Source organism: Centrocercus urophasianus, unplaced genomic scaffold (assembly GCF_019232065.1).
Source record: "Centrocercus urophasianus isolate 14NV4802_14NV808 unplaced genomic scaffold, USGS_Curo_1.0 seq_14, whole genome shotgun sequence".
NCBI lineage: Eukaryota > Metazoa > Chordata > Aves > Galliformes > Phasianidae > Centrocercus > Centrocercus urophasianus.
The window spans coordinates 33,983,903-33,997,352 of record NW_024884586.1 but is presented as its reverse complement, the minus strand read 5'-3'; the positions used below and the strand labels follow the sequence as shown (position 1 = coordinate 33,997,352).

The following is a 13,450-nucleotide window of genomic DNA, read 5'->3' as shown; positions in this document are numbered from 1 at the left end:
AAGAAGTATTAAAGTAGAACAGTGTGGACAGATCTTGGCAGGCTGGAGAAATGAGCTGACAGAAACCTCACAAATGTCAACAAGGTGAAGCATAAAGTCCTGCCCCTGAAGGGGAAAAACTCAGGCACCAGTATGTGCTGGGCCTACCCAGCTTGAAAGCAATGCTGGAGAACAAGATCTAGGACTCCTGGTAAACACCGAGTTGAGCATGAGCCAGCAGCATGCTCCATAAATAGTGCTAACAGTATCATGGTCTGCACTGGGAGGCTGTCCTAAGACTTCTCCTGAAGACTGCTAGAACCCAGAAGCTAAGAAAAAACATAGGTTAAGCCATTTGCAACTATCTAGGCTTGCTTTTAACCCGTCTTATATCCCTCTGGTCCTGTTCATCTAGGAGATGCTGGCTCACAACTTCATATTTACCTCTCACACCAATCATCACAGAGATTAGTACTTAACCTGCAATCCTATACCCCAGAAAAGAATTTAAACTCTGCTGTAAGTCTCGTCTCAATCTCTCGCTTTTAAGTCAAACATTCAAACTCCATCTTTGCCACATGGTGAAGTGAGCTACATAAGGGCTAAGTGAGTTCACATTAATCTTTTATTCACATGCCTGGAATTTACACCCTGTCAGAAAAGAATGGAAATTCTGGATAACATATGTGAATCCATTGCTATCAAAGTTGCTGTAGTATGAAATAGCCCTACACTTATGACTTCCTAGATAAGGCTTCTGTTATCTCAAAAATAGCACAATGAAGTAACTTAGCCGTGTATTTTAACTAAACAGCTCATAAATTTATTTATAGGTTGGAACGGGGAATATAATATATCTTCATAGCTATTTGCTAGAGATTAAAAATATACTAATTCAGCAAATATGACAAGAAACCATAGGTGGCACAAGATGTGTGAAGTGTAAAGACAACTAAGTATTAAGAGAAAGAAATCTTCGGCTGATGAAGATCGAAAATAGCAAACTTCATGACAACAACTTGGTTGTGAAGTGAAATAGTTTCAGAGAACGTCAACAAATCTAAAACAGAACTAGTTATGGAACATACCTACTACACAAATGATTTGCTAAATAATAGCAGATAGAGCACATAGTGTCCAAGTAATTGGTGTTACCTAACTGCAATTCCTTACCTACTTGCAGAGTTAACAGATAGCAGGCAGTTCATGGTCAGTGCTTATGTAAACCATGAAAGGGAGTCAGTGCAATGGCTCTAGAATTAGGTCCGAATTTTTAAGCCAGCCTTTGTGTACAGCCATCTGCAAAGCCCCAGTTCTTGCTGAAGTACCTGCGCTCTGATACATTAAAGCAAATTGTAACCCACCTTCTAAAGCAGTTTAAAAATTTGCAGAAAAACAGTCCCTGTTTCCTAGCTTTGAATCTGTGGATTATTGCTGGAGCAGTAATACTAACTAGTGCTATGTAGAAAGCTATGAGATGGGTAGTTATTCCAAAACTGAAAAGAAGAGAGGCTGAGAAAACTCTCAACCAGAGCAGTCTGTGTTGGATCAGAAATGACAGTAATTATATATAATAGCTTTAGTTTAGTTTCTAGCCCAATTTGACTACATAAAATGATGATCACAAGCTTACCCAGCTGTGCTAATACGATCCTCAAGGTGGAATGACCAGACAGTTTGGAATTTAAAGCCCAGAGCTAGAAAAGGAAGGCAGGTCAGGGCTTCCAGCTCCCCAGCCTTCCAACTTATGACGCCAGCTCCAGTCTTAACATACAGTGTGAGCAGGTGATAAATAATTGAGAATTCATTATATGAATTGCCTATGATTCTTCCTCTCTTGCATGCATTAGAAATTTTCTTTGAATATGCATATTTTAATTTGCAGTTTAGCAAGTGAGTCCAGTATCCAACAATCCGCAGAGTCTTCACTAAGTAAGCTGCTTTTTTTTTTTTTTTTTTTTTCTTTTTTTTAAGAATAAATAAAAAAACTTTAGCAGGAAAATACGCATTACTTTTCCATGTGAGAAAAACAGTAAAAGTAATAAGTTACATATTTAATAGCTCATTTAATATCTTATCTCTATTAAGGAAAAGATGACACACTAACTTGAGAACTTCCATTTATTTCTACTTTTATTTTCTCATTCAGATTAAAAGCTTCAGTAAATAATAAATCTGGAAAAAGGCTTCACTTTACATTCCATAAAATCTTTCAAAAAGAAGAATCAAAAGTCTGAGGTCATTTTCATTACAAATAGGCTATCAAGATTTGAAAAGTTGCAGAAGCAAACAAATCATGTTTCTACTACATAAGTTGTTTTTAAAATAGCAATAAAATATTTCAGTAAAACATTTTAAGCTTTATATGATGGCATTTAGTTTGCATTTTTCATTTTACAGGTCTCTGATTTCTAATCTAGTTGAAGTGTTAAATTTTTTTTTTTCTCCTTTTGTATTTGCAGCTAAGTTTATTCTGAATGTCCCTGAAAGTCTTCGCATCACATCTATTAAGAAAATGAAACCTGAAAGAAACTCATAAGAAAGACATTAGGCTACTTGTATCCAACTAATGACTGAAACACCTCCCTCTCTGATTCCTTTGAGGTCCCAAAACAATCTTCGGGAAAAGCCTAGTTACTCCTCATTGCGAAAAAAAAAAAAAAAAAACCAACCAATTTCATTTTATATTTGTTGTTGTTGTTGTTGTTTGTTTATTTTCTTGTTGTTTTGGTTTGTAAAGTATATAGACTTTAAAATATTTTGTACCTGCACAAGAACAACCCTGCTTCTGACTACTAGGAATGCAAGTTCAAGGACTGTGAAGAACTCAGACTTAATGCAAATCTGCTTAATTTTAACGATTCATTTTTAACACTTCATATTTGCTTCATTCTAACAATTTTAACTATTCATTTTAACGACATTTCTTTTTATTATTCTGAAATAAGTGAATAGTAGTCTTCCAGTGGAGCAAAAACAATGATGAAAAGGCAAGTCACAACGTGAAATGCACTTATCTGACCAGAAGATGATTACCACCTAGTGTCTAACCCTAGTATTACATACGACGCGGTAGAACTGTCAAAAAGACTCGAAGCAAAGTAATGCTAAAGAGGAAAGCACTCAGGAATTCGGTAGAGGACTTCATAGCTGCTTTCCCACAGTTAAGCAGAAGTCCAAAGGAATGTCATAAACTGTATGTCAGAACTGAACAACCCTAAAAAATTGAAGAAATGCCAGAGCAGAAGTGTTCTGGTCAGAGTTTGGTTAGCATTCTGAGTGAAAAATAAGTTCTTATAGCTTACATATCCTCTTCCTATACACTAAGATGCATAGGGGTGCTGTCAGACAGACAAGAATTGGTTTCTTGTTCCTTTCTTACTAATATTTAGCAAGCAGAAAATACCAGTCAATAATTACTGAACTTGTTCTTGCTCAGTTTGTGTTCTCATTTAATTAATTTTAAGTGCAACGTAACATGCTTCCAAATACTGCATTTTACATAAATCTGTGCTTTTGAAATTTTCTTTCAAATCTCATTCACGTTATTAAATTTGACTACATATTTTTTCTTTAAAAGGCATTGCATTCTGTAATCTCACCATCTTAATGGAAGTAAGTAAATATAGTAACTTTGCACTTGACAAGAATAAGTCATAAACAAAACATGGTCTCAGGGTTCTTGAAATTGTTTTCAAACTATGAACTGCTTTGCAACACATACACATCTCAACTACCAAATGAAGAATAAGAATGAGTGAGAGTAGGTGACAAGAAATACTGGAATTGTCCCCCCCTCCCCTCTCCTTCCTCTCCCTTCCCCCCTTCCCCCCCCCCCCCATTTCTTATATTTCCTTGCATCATTCTGACTTCCTTTGTAATGGCATGGAACCACAGCCAGTGCTAGGAACGTTCAAGTGCAAAAAAAGAACCATTCCTATTCTGAGTAAAAATAATCATTATCTCAGTATGCTTTAATTATATATGTAGTTTGCTTAACACAAAAGCAGAAAGATTACAAATGATTATTTTGTAGATGTTAAGAAGAGGCTTATTTAAATGACAGTGCTTCACATGATTACAAAAGACAAGGGTAATTTGGCAGTAGAAACTAATTTTTGTCTTTTCTTCGTCTAAAATGAAAATTAGTTGTGATCATCTCAAATAGGTTTTTACGCCCTGGCTCGAAAACTCTAACTTCAGAAAATATTTCAGATGTTTAGCAGTTTGATTCTGTAAGTGATACAGTTCACTGAACCTTGAATTGCTGCTGCAGTCAGTTTTCATTACACTGTTTTCTTTTAACATTTAATTTCCAACCCACTCCTCTTCAGATGCACACAACAACTTTCTCCTGGACTGAGGAACAGAGTTTATTGATATAAATCTAAAAGGAAAGAAAAAGCTTAAAGATCAGAAAATGCTCTAACTATTTTGGAGATGTTTACAGAGTATTTTTCTAACAGCTAAGAATAGTACCTTTTCCGTTGGTATCAGTTAAGAAAGCAACTTTTCACAAATCTGACTCACACAGATGTTTTATGTATTTGCAAAATCAATAAATGTTTGGTATTACCATAACATGCATTTACAGAATCTAAACACAGTTTTTAAAAAATAAGTGATTATGTTTTGAAAACAGGATCATTTCAGGAAATGTTATAAAGAAATCTGAACGCCTATAATGGAATAATTTCACATGTATTGCAGAAAGGCTACTGTCAAGTGCTGATTTACCAGAACAGGAATGAGAAGTACAGCATACAATTTCAGTTCCTCAAAATCTTAACTTTAAACATGTGTTTTTGTGTTCTCCTGGACTCAGCCCTCAGACATCCTCAATATTTACAGGATTTACATCGAAGAATAACAAAAAAATCCCTAAGAAATTAAGTTGGAGACTTCTAATAGCACAGCAAGTTGTCAGCTACATTTATGTGTCTCTTAATTTGTACCCAACATTTTAAAGAGCACAAAAAATCTTATTTTACTTAAGAAATAAAAATGTTCATATATGTAAAAATCCCACTTTATGCCAGCAGGCTTTATTCTACTTAAGATTCTGCAGTCCTTCCAGGGCCCTCACACCTTAACCAAGACAATGAGAAGCAATAATATTTGGGATTCTGGAAAATCCAATGCTCCTGACTGAAGTAAGCACAGTGATAGCACCTAGAGTGAATTTGTTGCAATTTAAATTTCAACATGGATAATGAGCTGCTGACATATGCTAAAATTGTACTAGTTCTCTCTTGATCTCAAGGCAGTGTGTGATCTGCCTGGATCTAATGAGAGCATCAATGATTACTGTTACAGAATTATTTTGAGTTTGTTTTGAAATGAGAACAAATGTAACAAAATATACAACAATTACCTTTAGTAATTTAATGAAAACTGATGTTTTGAATGGCAATCTATAAGAAAGGTTGTGTCACAGCATAGGAAATATAAGCTATTTTTTCTAATGTACAGTGAGATACTTAAACATAAAGATTGAATAATAGTTTCCTAAAAGTCCTGGCGTAAGCTTAGTAACATCTGTTCAGAAAGCTTTTTATTGGTCAGCTCGCACACAAATGCTTTGTAAAAACCAGAGTGACTTATTCTGGCCAGCTCTAGAGTGGCTCTACCTGGCACTGTGTGCCCCTCTGCAGCCCACTGCTCAAAAGGGCCCCCTGCCTCGCTCTGGCTGCACAGGAACACACTCCAAATGCATTTCTAAAGTAGCAAGTTGAGAGTCTATTAACAGCCTTAAAAAAATTTCAAATGGGAATGTGAAATTTCAGAAAACCTCAGATGAGGTTTATCTCCTAGAAGAACAGACTGTAATTTCTGGCTACCATTGTTTCTAATTAGAGGACCACTAAGTGCCTGTAATTGCTGCCAGCTGCTCAGCAAAGGTCAAAAAGGCTAAATGAATGTTGGGGATTATTAAGATAGAAGTAAAGAACAAAACAAATATAATTGTTTTGCCACTGTGTAGATCCTAACTGAAAATGTAGCATATATAACAACCGAAAAAGGATGTTCAAGAGTACATACATATATACGAGTCACCAGTTTTGTTTCCCCGGATCCTCCTGTTAGTCTTAATGGTAAGCATGATGTTTGCCTTTTTCAGACATCATGAACTTCCCTTGCTCACCATGACCTTTGAAAATTGATAAAAGAGTGGGCTCATAATGTCATTCCTATATCCATTGTAAAATAATTCTAAAATTGTTATGTTCTAGGACACTCTAAAGGGTCAGTACATACAATTTCCCTCAGGAATGAATGAAGTAAACTTCTTTGAAGTCAGACATGTTTGTCAGAAAGGAAATATTTACCAAAACAGTATCAAAAGACTCCACGTATAAAAAGACTCCATGTTAAATATGCAGTCGTATCTTTGCACATTTAATTAGGGAGTTTGCACAGTGGTAATGTAAACTATACAAAATATAATGTTCCTGCACAAGCTTGGCAATGGCGAAATTCCTTTTCCTTCTTCCATCAGAAAAGATGCAATCTGGGAAAAGTGGAAGTGTCTGTCACAGCAAGAGAGCAAACAAAGGCTAAAACAGGAAATAATTTTATTTCTTCTTTATGAGTAAAGACAATTACAAAGAAAATATTCTTCATGGATATCTTCAGAGGCTATCTCCATTGCAATATTATGTCATATGTGCACATGGATCTATCAGTGCAGCTGAGGCTGAGATGATCCTCATGACAACTTTGGAATCTGTGTAGTTCAGAACCAGATTTTTGTTCCTGATATAATTTTGAACAAGTACATCTGTATTGACTGGAAAATCACAACTCTGAGCTACAGCATTACCTTTTCAGTACAGATGCACAGAAAGTGAAAATATTCATCTAAATCCACTAAAAATTATGTCTTTTTTTCCAGCTAGCCCTACTCCCCAACCATTTGCATACGCTACAGCTTTTATTTTTCATTTTTTTTTCTCATTTATTTCATTTTCTTTTAAGACGTATGAATTAAAAAGTAGATACGGTAAGCTGCATTTCCAGTAAAGACCAGTTTTACTGAAATCACTGTAGGTTTATTTGGGAATAAGGATTGGAATCTAACCAGCTGAGTAAAGATTACAGAACAGCATGCTTTAGTTATTAATTATATTTCAAACGTCACTTAAGGATTTTCCTGCAGTTCTATACAAACTAAAAAGTGACATCTGGCTTTGTGAGATGAAGAAAACCTCTGCGCTGCGATCATACGTACAGAAATGAAACAAGCCTAAAGAATCTTAGAGGCATCTGTAAATGACCAGAAACACTTCAAAATTCAGAAAGATCTCTGAAGCCCCTTTTATTATTATTTTTTTAAACATACGACAAACATTATGAACACATAGAAAAATATAAAAAAAGTCAATTGTAATACTAGTAAGATTTACTAGAGGACTGTTAGAAAAAATTACACAGGAAGTTACTTCAGAACTGCTTGAATTTCTACTGAAAACAAATACAAATAATCTTTGTGCGTGTGTGTGTGTGTGTGTTGAAGAATGCAAAATGTCTGGTGGCACAAAGATACACAGCTTTCATCTTCTGAGACAAACAATTTATTCCAACTAGTTGCTCTAGGGTAGTTTTGGCACTGTCCTTACATGCAGTTCAGGGCATCAAAATTAGAAGCCTGAGTTTCTTGGAGTCAATACGGAGAGGTTGGCACCTCAGTAGTGGCAATTGAAAGTGAAAAATTCAATACCTAAGTGCAATTCTTTGTGCCACACAACAGTAGCCAAAATAGAAAAAATCATGGATTCTCAACCATTTGAACAATTTGTCAAGAGTTGTATGTGACTAATGTTAATATTATTTTAAGATCAGTAGATGATTTTTCTAAACAAAGAAGCAAACAAACAAAAGAGCAAGAGCTCTAATTATCTGTAGTTATTGGGATGTTTTATGATCTTTTTCATGCAGAATGCCAGAACAAATGACCAAAAAGCATTCTCTTGGCTTTAAAATCAATGCCACCATAGCATATTAAATAGGAAATAAAAGAAAATCAAACAGTAAACTATGGGTTTCAATCACCCTATAATTGATCTGTGTAATTTCTACTTTAAGGGCAATTAGGCTCTCTCAGGGGGAATAGTAAGATTTCTCTTTTCAGCTACCTGTAATTGCTGGTGGTAGACTATAAAGGAGAAATAACAGGATATAAAAATGGCATGAATTTATGGCATCTTGTTCATCATGACTACAGGATATCTACATGTACCTTACTAGAAAAATCAGAGAAAGAACTAGGAGCAACCTGAATCAGGGAAGAGGTGATACTAACAGTAAGTGCTCTGCCCTAGCACTGTGCTAGTGAAAGAGAAAAGCACTGCCAACTGTGAGGTTGGGACAGGGATCTCGTCATTACTATATACATCCTGCCATGGTGTAAAGGAGGAGTAGAGCCAAGAATGGACATGGATGGAAGAAATTGAGAGCCAGAATGGGGTAATGTGAGGCCAGACAAGGCCAGCTGCCAGCTGTGCAGAGATGTGAAAATACAGCTATCATGAAAGAACTGATACCTAATTTCATGTTATTTAGCAGAATATTTCAATGCTGCTTAGACCTGCTTTCCTACAATAGCATGGTATGGATATATAATTCTCAACATCAACCAACGAAGCAAGGTCTGTCTACACTACACAGATAGATAAAAAGGAAAGAGGAAAGGGGAAAGAAGGAAATCTTGAAATCTTGTACAGAAAAAAAAAGCAACTCCAAGAAAAATATCTGTGCACTCAGCCACTCTGGATAAGCAACCACATCAACTGCATTTAGACAAATTAATTAAAATAGGTTTAAAACCAAAACTCTTTCCTGGCTGAAGTTCACAACAGTTTTTCACTAGCTGAATTTGGAAATATACAATTTTTGTAATTTCTTAGACGCACAACTTGTTTAAAAACAAAAACAGCTCACACCACTCACCTGAAGTAGGACCGAGAAATGAGAACAGCCCCAACTGAATAATTGGAATGAAACTTTAATTGGAGTTTCAAGATCCCATGCACTGAAAAGAATTATCGTCTTGAAAACTGGCAAAGCATTCCTAGATTCACTACAGTCTCCCAGTTTTGTTTTGTTTTCTTTTTTTTTTTACAAGTTCTACAAAACTGAATGGCCACAAAAGAAAATTTTAAAATAAGCTGTTTCAAGATTTCAGACATACAGAGGAAAAGTTACTTCGAGAGACAACAGAATATACATCAGACTTCTGTCATTCAGATAATAGAGAGAAAATGTGCACTCTTGATCCAGAGAGAAAACTACAAACCAAATTCTAAAAGGCCCTTTTTTCCTTGAAAAGATCTGTGTTTTCCTTATTTTCTTGGAGAATTTTCTTATCTATTTTCAAATCAGGCTGTACATTCCATGTTCTACCTTTTCTACTACACAACATAAAATTACAATTGTTGTTAGCAGAATTGTTTTTCTTTTCATGGAAATAAAATTTTCACTGTATGTTCTTGTTTTATTTTGTTTTTAAACAGCAGCATATGATCTTTGTGTTCCTTAGTGTTTAAACTAGTAATTATATCCCTAGAACTGCAACAGCCCACTGAAGCTGTGTACAGAGAGTGTACTTCTCAGTCCTCAAACTAGCATTTCCAGAGAAAGCATCCAATTCCATTATGTGATCTCATTGTTACTATCAACTATTTTAAAAGCCTATGCGAAGGCATATTTCTCCTATAAACTGAAGCTGCTTTATTTTCTACCTTGTCATGGTAGATTTCAGGGAACCTACTGTAGGTTACATACAGTAACCTTACTGCATGTTGAAGATAAATAAACCATATGCACAAAAGTATAATGTCTAAATTTAAAAATATTTAATCTAAAATTTTATCAATTGCAATACTTGCATAATTGCATTGTACTATCCAGAAAGGAAGGAAAAAAAAAAAAAAGACACCAAATAGCAACATCACAACAAAATAAAAACAAAACAATCCAAAAAGTCATACATAAGCAATGTAAACATCATAGATCAAGACGTTATTCTCTGTCTTTCCAGATAAGTGATTAACTTGCTAAGCCTTTACTGTTAGGTGTTAAAAAATTCAAATGCCCATTTAAATACCTTCAAATATATTAATGGCTCATTTTTTAAAATAAAGTTCCAAGAATATTTATAAAGACATAAAATAATCAACTTCTAATGGTTTTATCTTACAGTTAAATGAGTTAAAGTTTATTTGTTTGGAAAGTGATTTGCTAACAAATGAATTTCCTCTTGGAGACTAGAAACTTTTTGTGACTTAGAAAGTAAAAGACAGACAGTCATTCAGCTACTTCGCTAAAGATGACTTCTGTCATTTCCATTTCCCCACAGTTCCTGTCCCATACACAGATATGGAGCTGACAGATAGGGCACATGACATACTTTGGACTGTTAGCAGGAATCCAGATGTGAATAGAACTGAACACTACTTCTGGGTACCTGAATTGCTCTGAAATGTCTGAAATGTCTATCACTTTTGCACGTCCCAAAATTGCTGCAGTATTACATTCTCCACACTTGTATTTCTGAAGTAGTTAATTTTCCAATCAATACATTGGGATTACTGGCACCCCTGGATTCTTTTTGTCAGGCTTCAACAAAGATGCTGAAAGTGCTCAGAAACTTACAGAAAACTGTTTGCAAGGTGGTACATAAAAGTCCTATTCTTTTTGCATTTAAAACTGTTTTATCTACCCTTTCTCCTCCTCCATACACAGGATATACAAAATCCAGTCTTCCCCTCTTTGCTCACACACAGTCTGGCCATTAAATTTACCATCTCATACCCAGAACTGTTGAAGTCCAGCAATCAAGAATCTTTTCACAGCTCTGTAAGGCTTGAGGGGCACTTTTCTTAGGTCTGCCAGGCACACATAGATTCTCTTCACTGCTGTTTCCCACCGTGTTTCACTGCCCAAGTGAGTTACAGCACTTTCCCACTTGACGCCTCTCACAGAGCATTTACTCAGAGCATCTCATGCTTGCAAAATAAGAATATTTGCAACAAGCTCGTACCTCTCCTAACCCACCACAGCTTACTCACAGAGTCTGAGTGTCCTCTGGAAGGCTGGGAATGAAGTGGATGTCCCTGCAAGTAATTTTGTAGTCATCCCAGTCGGAGCACTCGCAGAAGGCTGACGGGCACCTTTCCGTGCCCTGGCTGCACAGCACCAGCACCAACTGGAAGGCGACAGGCAGCCACAGCATCTTTCACCACCCTTTCCCACTCTGCCCCTCGCTTCCAGAGGAGATAAGAGGGCACAGCCCACCGAGAGCAGCAGCTCGGGAGAGGCGGCACCTCTGCTGGACAACCCGCCCCTTCCCGCAGCGGGACCAGCGGACGGCTCTCAGAACCGTGCTCGCCTGCTGCACGGAGAGAGCTCCGTCTACCCCGCCCGGCCCCCGATGCCCACCCCCTCCCTCCCCGCGGGGCAGCCGCTTCCCGGCCCCCTCCCGCCGCTCTCCGGTGCAGCAGAGCCTCCCGCAACCGCGGGGATCCGGGGCCACCTGCCGACGGCGGCCGCTGCTGCCCTGCGCGGCAATGCCCGGCACCGGACGGCCTCGCCGCTTCGCCTTCGCGGTCGGCTGCGGGACGATGTCGTCGAGCTGTCTTCTAACGCGGCGGAGTGACTTGTGGACGCCGCACTCGTTTTCCAGCACCTCTGCAGCAGAGAGGAACTGTTCTGAGCAATACCGAGTCGCTTGGAAGAGCAGCTAGAGCTTGAATGGTTGATTTTAGGGACGTGGTTAGTGGGCGAAGTGCTGATGGGTCGACGGCTGGACTTAGACGATTGGGTCTTAGAAGTCTACCTTAGTAATTAAATGATTATATGATCTTTAAAGGCCCCTTCCAAGCTTAACCATTTAACAATCCAATGCTTTTCACCAAATAAAAATTCCCTATCTGTAAAGTAAATATGTAAATAAATATGGTAAAGTAGATAAAAACAGCATTAAAAATTTGAAAAAAGCGATTTTGAAAGCTACATGATAAAAGAGAGCAAAATGGAAAGACAAACTTTTTTTTTTTTTTTCAGATTCCAGAAAAGATAAAATCCTTTCACATAAGATGAGAAAAAAAATACCCAACCTTGAGATAAACAAGCTAGAACCACTGTTGTTTCAAGTGGTCACTGGTAGAGACACTATTTACAAAGTGCACAGACATCACAGCAGTCAGACCTGCATCTGACAGACATAATGAAAGCTGAAAAGACCTGGTTAATACTAAATTAATTCTAGCTTTCTTCATACACACGTGATGCTTCCTAAAAACAAATATTTTTTAAAATATAAATATGTAACTGTTGAATTCAATGAGGCAGCTCAAATAAAATTTATTAATTCTTTGCCTCAATACTTGTTACTCTCTTTTTTTTGAGTCTAAATGCCAGTCATTTTTCCTTCTTCATGCACATATTGTGCACAAAACAAGAAAAATGCCAACCAAATGTCAAAAAAAAGTGTTTGTAACCGTCTAGGAAGGAGGAAATTGAGAGAAGTAACCTGCTCACAGTAAGAAATTAGACATGGTCATAATTTTTAGAAATGCAATATAGATACAGCAAAAAATGAAACAAGAATAAAATTTATTGAAGTGAAGCTAGGCTCAGCTTGAGCCCTTTATCCAAAGACAGTAATCAGCCACTAGCCAACTTCTTCTAACATACCATGTGTTGAAATATTCAGCATGCTTCAGCTGCCTTCAGAATTTTTCTAGAATATCAAACTTCTCTGCTGATTTTCTTGTTCTTACTGTTAGAATAGCTGGCTTGTGCCAGGGATGCTGCATTCTGTATTAGCAACAGGACATGAAAATCTCAGTTCCTTAGTTCCTTTTGACTTGGGGAAATAAATGATTGACACAGCCTGACACAGAGGAAAACAAAATAATCTAGCAAAATGAAGAGATCACTAGAGAGATCTCTGTCTTATCTTGATCAATGCTTTTAGCTGCCATGAGTCTATACTACACTTAATTTCTAGGCAGTGACTAAGAGCCATAGTTGAAAGCCATCTTTTTTTACACAGAAAATATTGCCTGACACTGTCCAGCAGCAGCTTGTCAACTTCGAGCTGTAGCATTAAATTCCACTTCCAGCTTAATCTCTGTCCTCTTTTAACCTTCTTGATGATCCAATGCAACTAAGGGTACTACGGAAGAGTCCACGTTTTTCACAACAAACAAGGACCAGTGAGATGAAGAGAGTGGGGACCTGTACTCCCTCTTTAAAGGTAGCACTGATGGAGTGATATTTTGTAACCTACTGTGAGTGCTCTCTTGAAAACTCTCCCTCGTGGACTAAGCAAAAGAATATTAGTTTTTTTGGTGGACAATAGGCAGTCCCTTGACTCGAGTCATTTCAGTAGGTTTTCATAAACCCGATCATACTTATTCATTTTGTGTACAAAAGATATCTTTATGTTACTTACCTTTACTAATAA

At 37.0% G+C, this 13,450-nt stretch overlaps 1 protein-coding gene across 1 annotated transcript in view; it reads right to left on the bottom strand.

The window, feature by feature from the left end:
* Window positions 1-11,212, bottom strand: part of TSHR (thyroid stimulating hormone receptor) — a 45,826-nt gene extending 34,614 nt beyond the window's left edge. Inside the window, exon 1 of the mRNA XM_042814083.1 lies at window positions 11,049-11,212. Coding sequence (XP_042670017.1) covers window positions 11,049-11,212 — 164 coding nt within the window. The remainder of the gene's footprint in view (window positions 1-11,048) is intronic.
* Window positions 11,213-13,450: the final 2,238 nt, after the last annotated feature.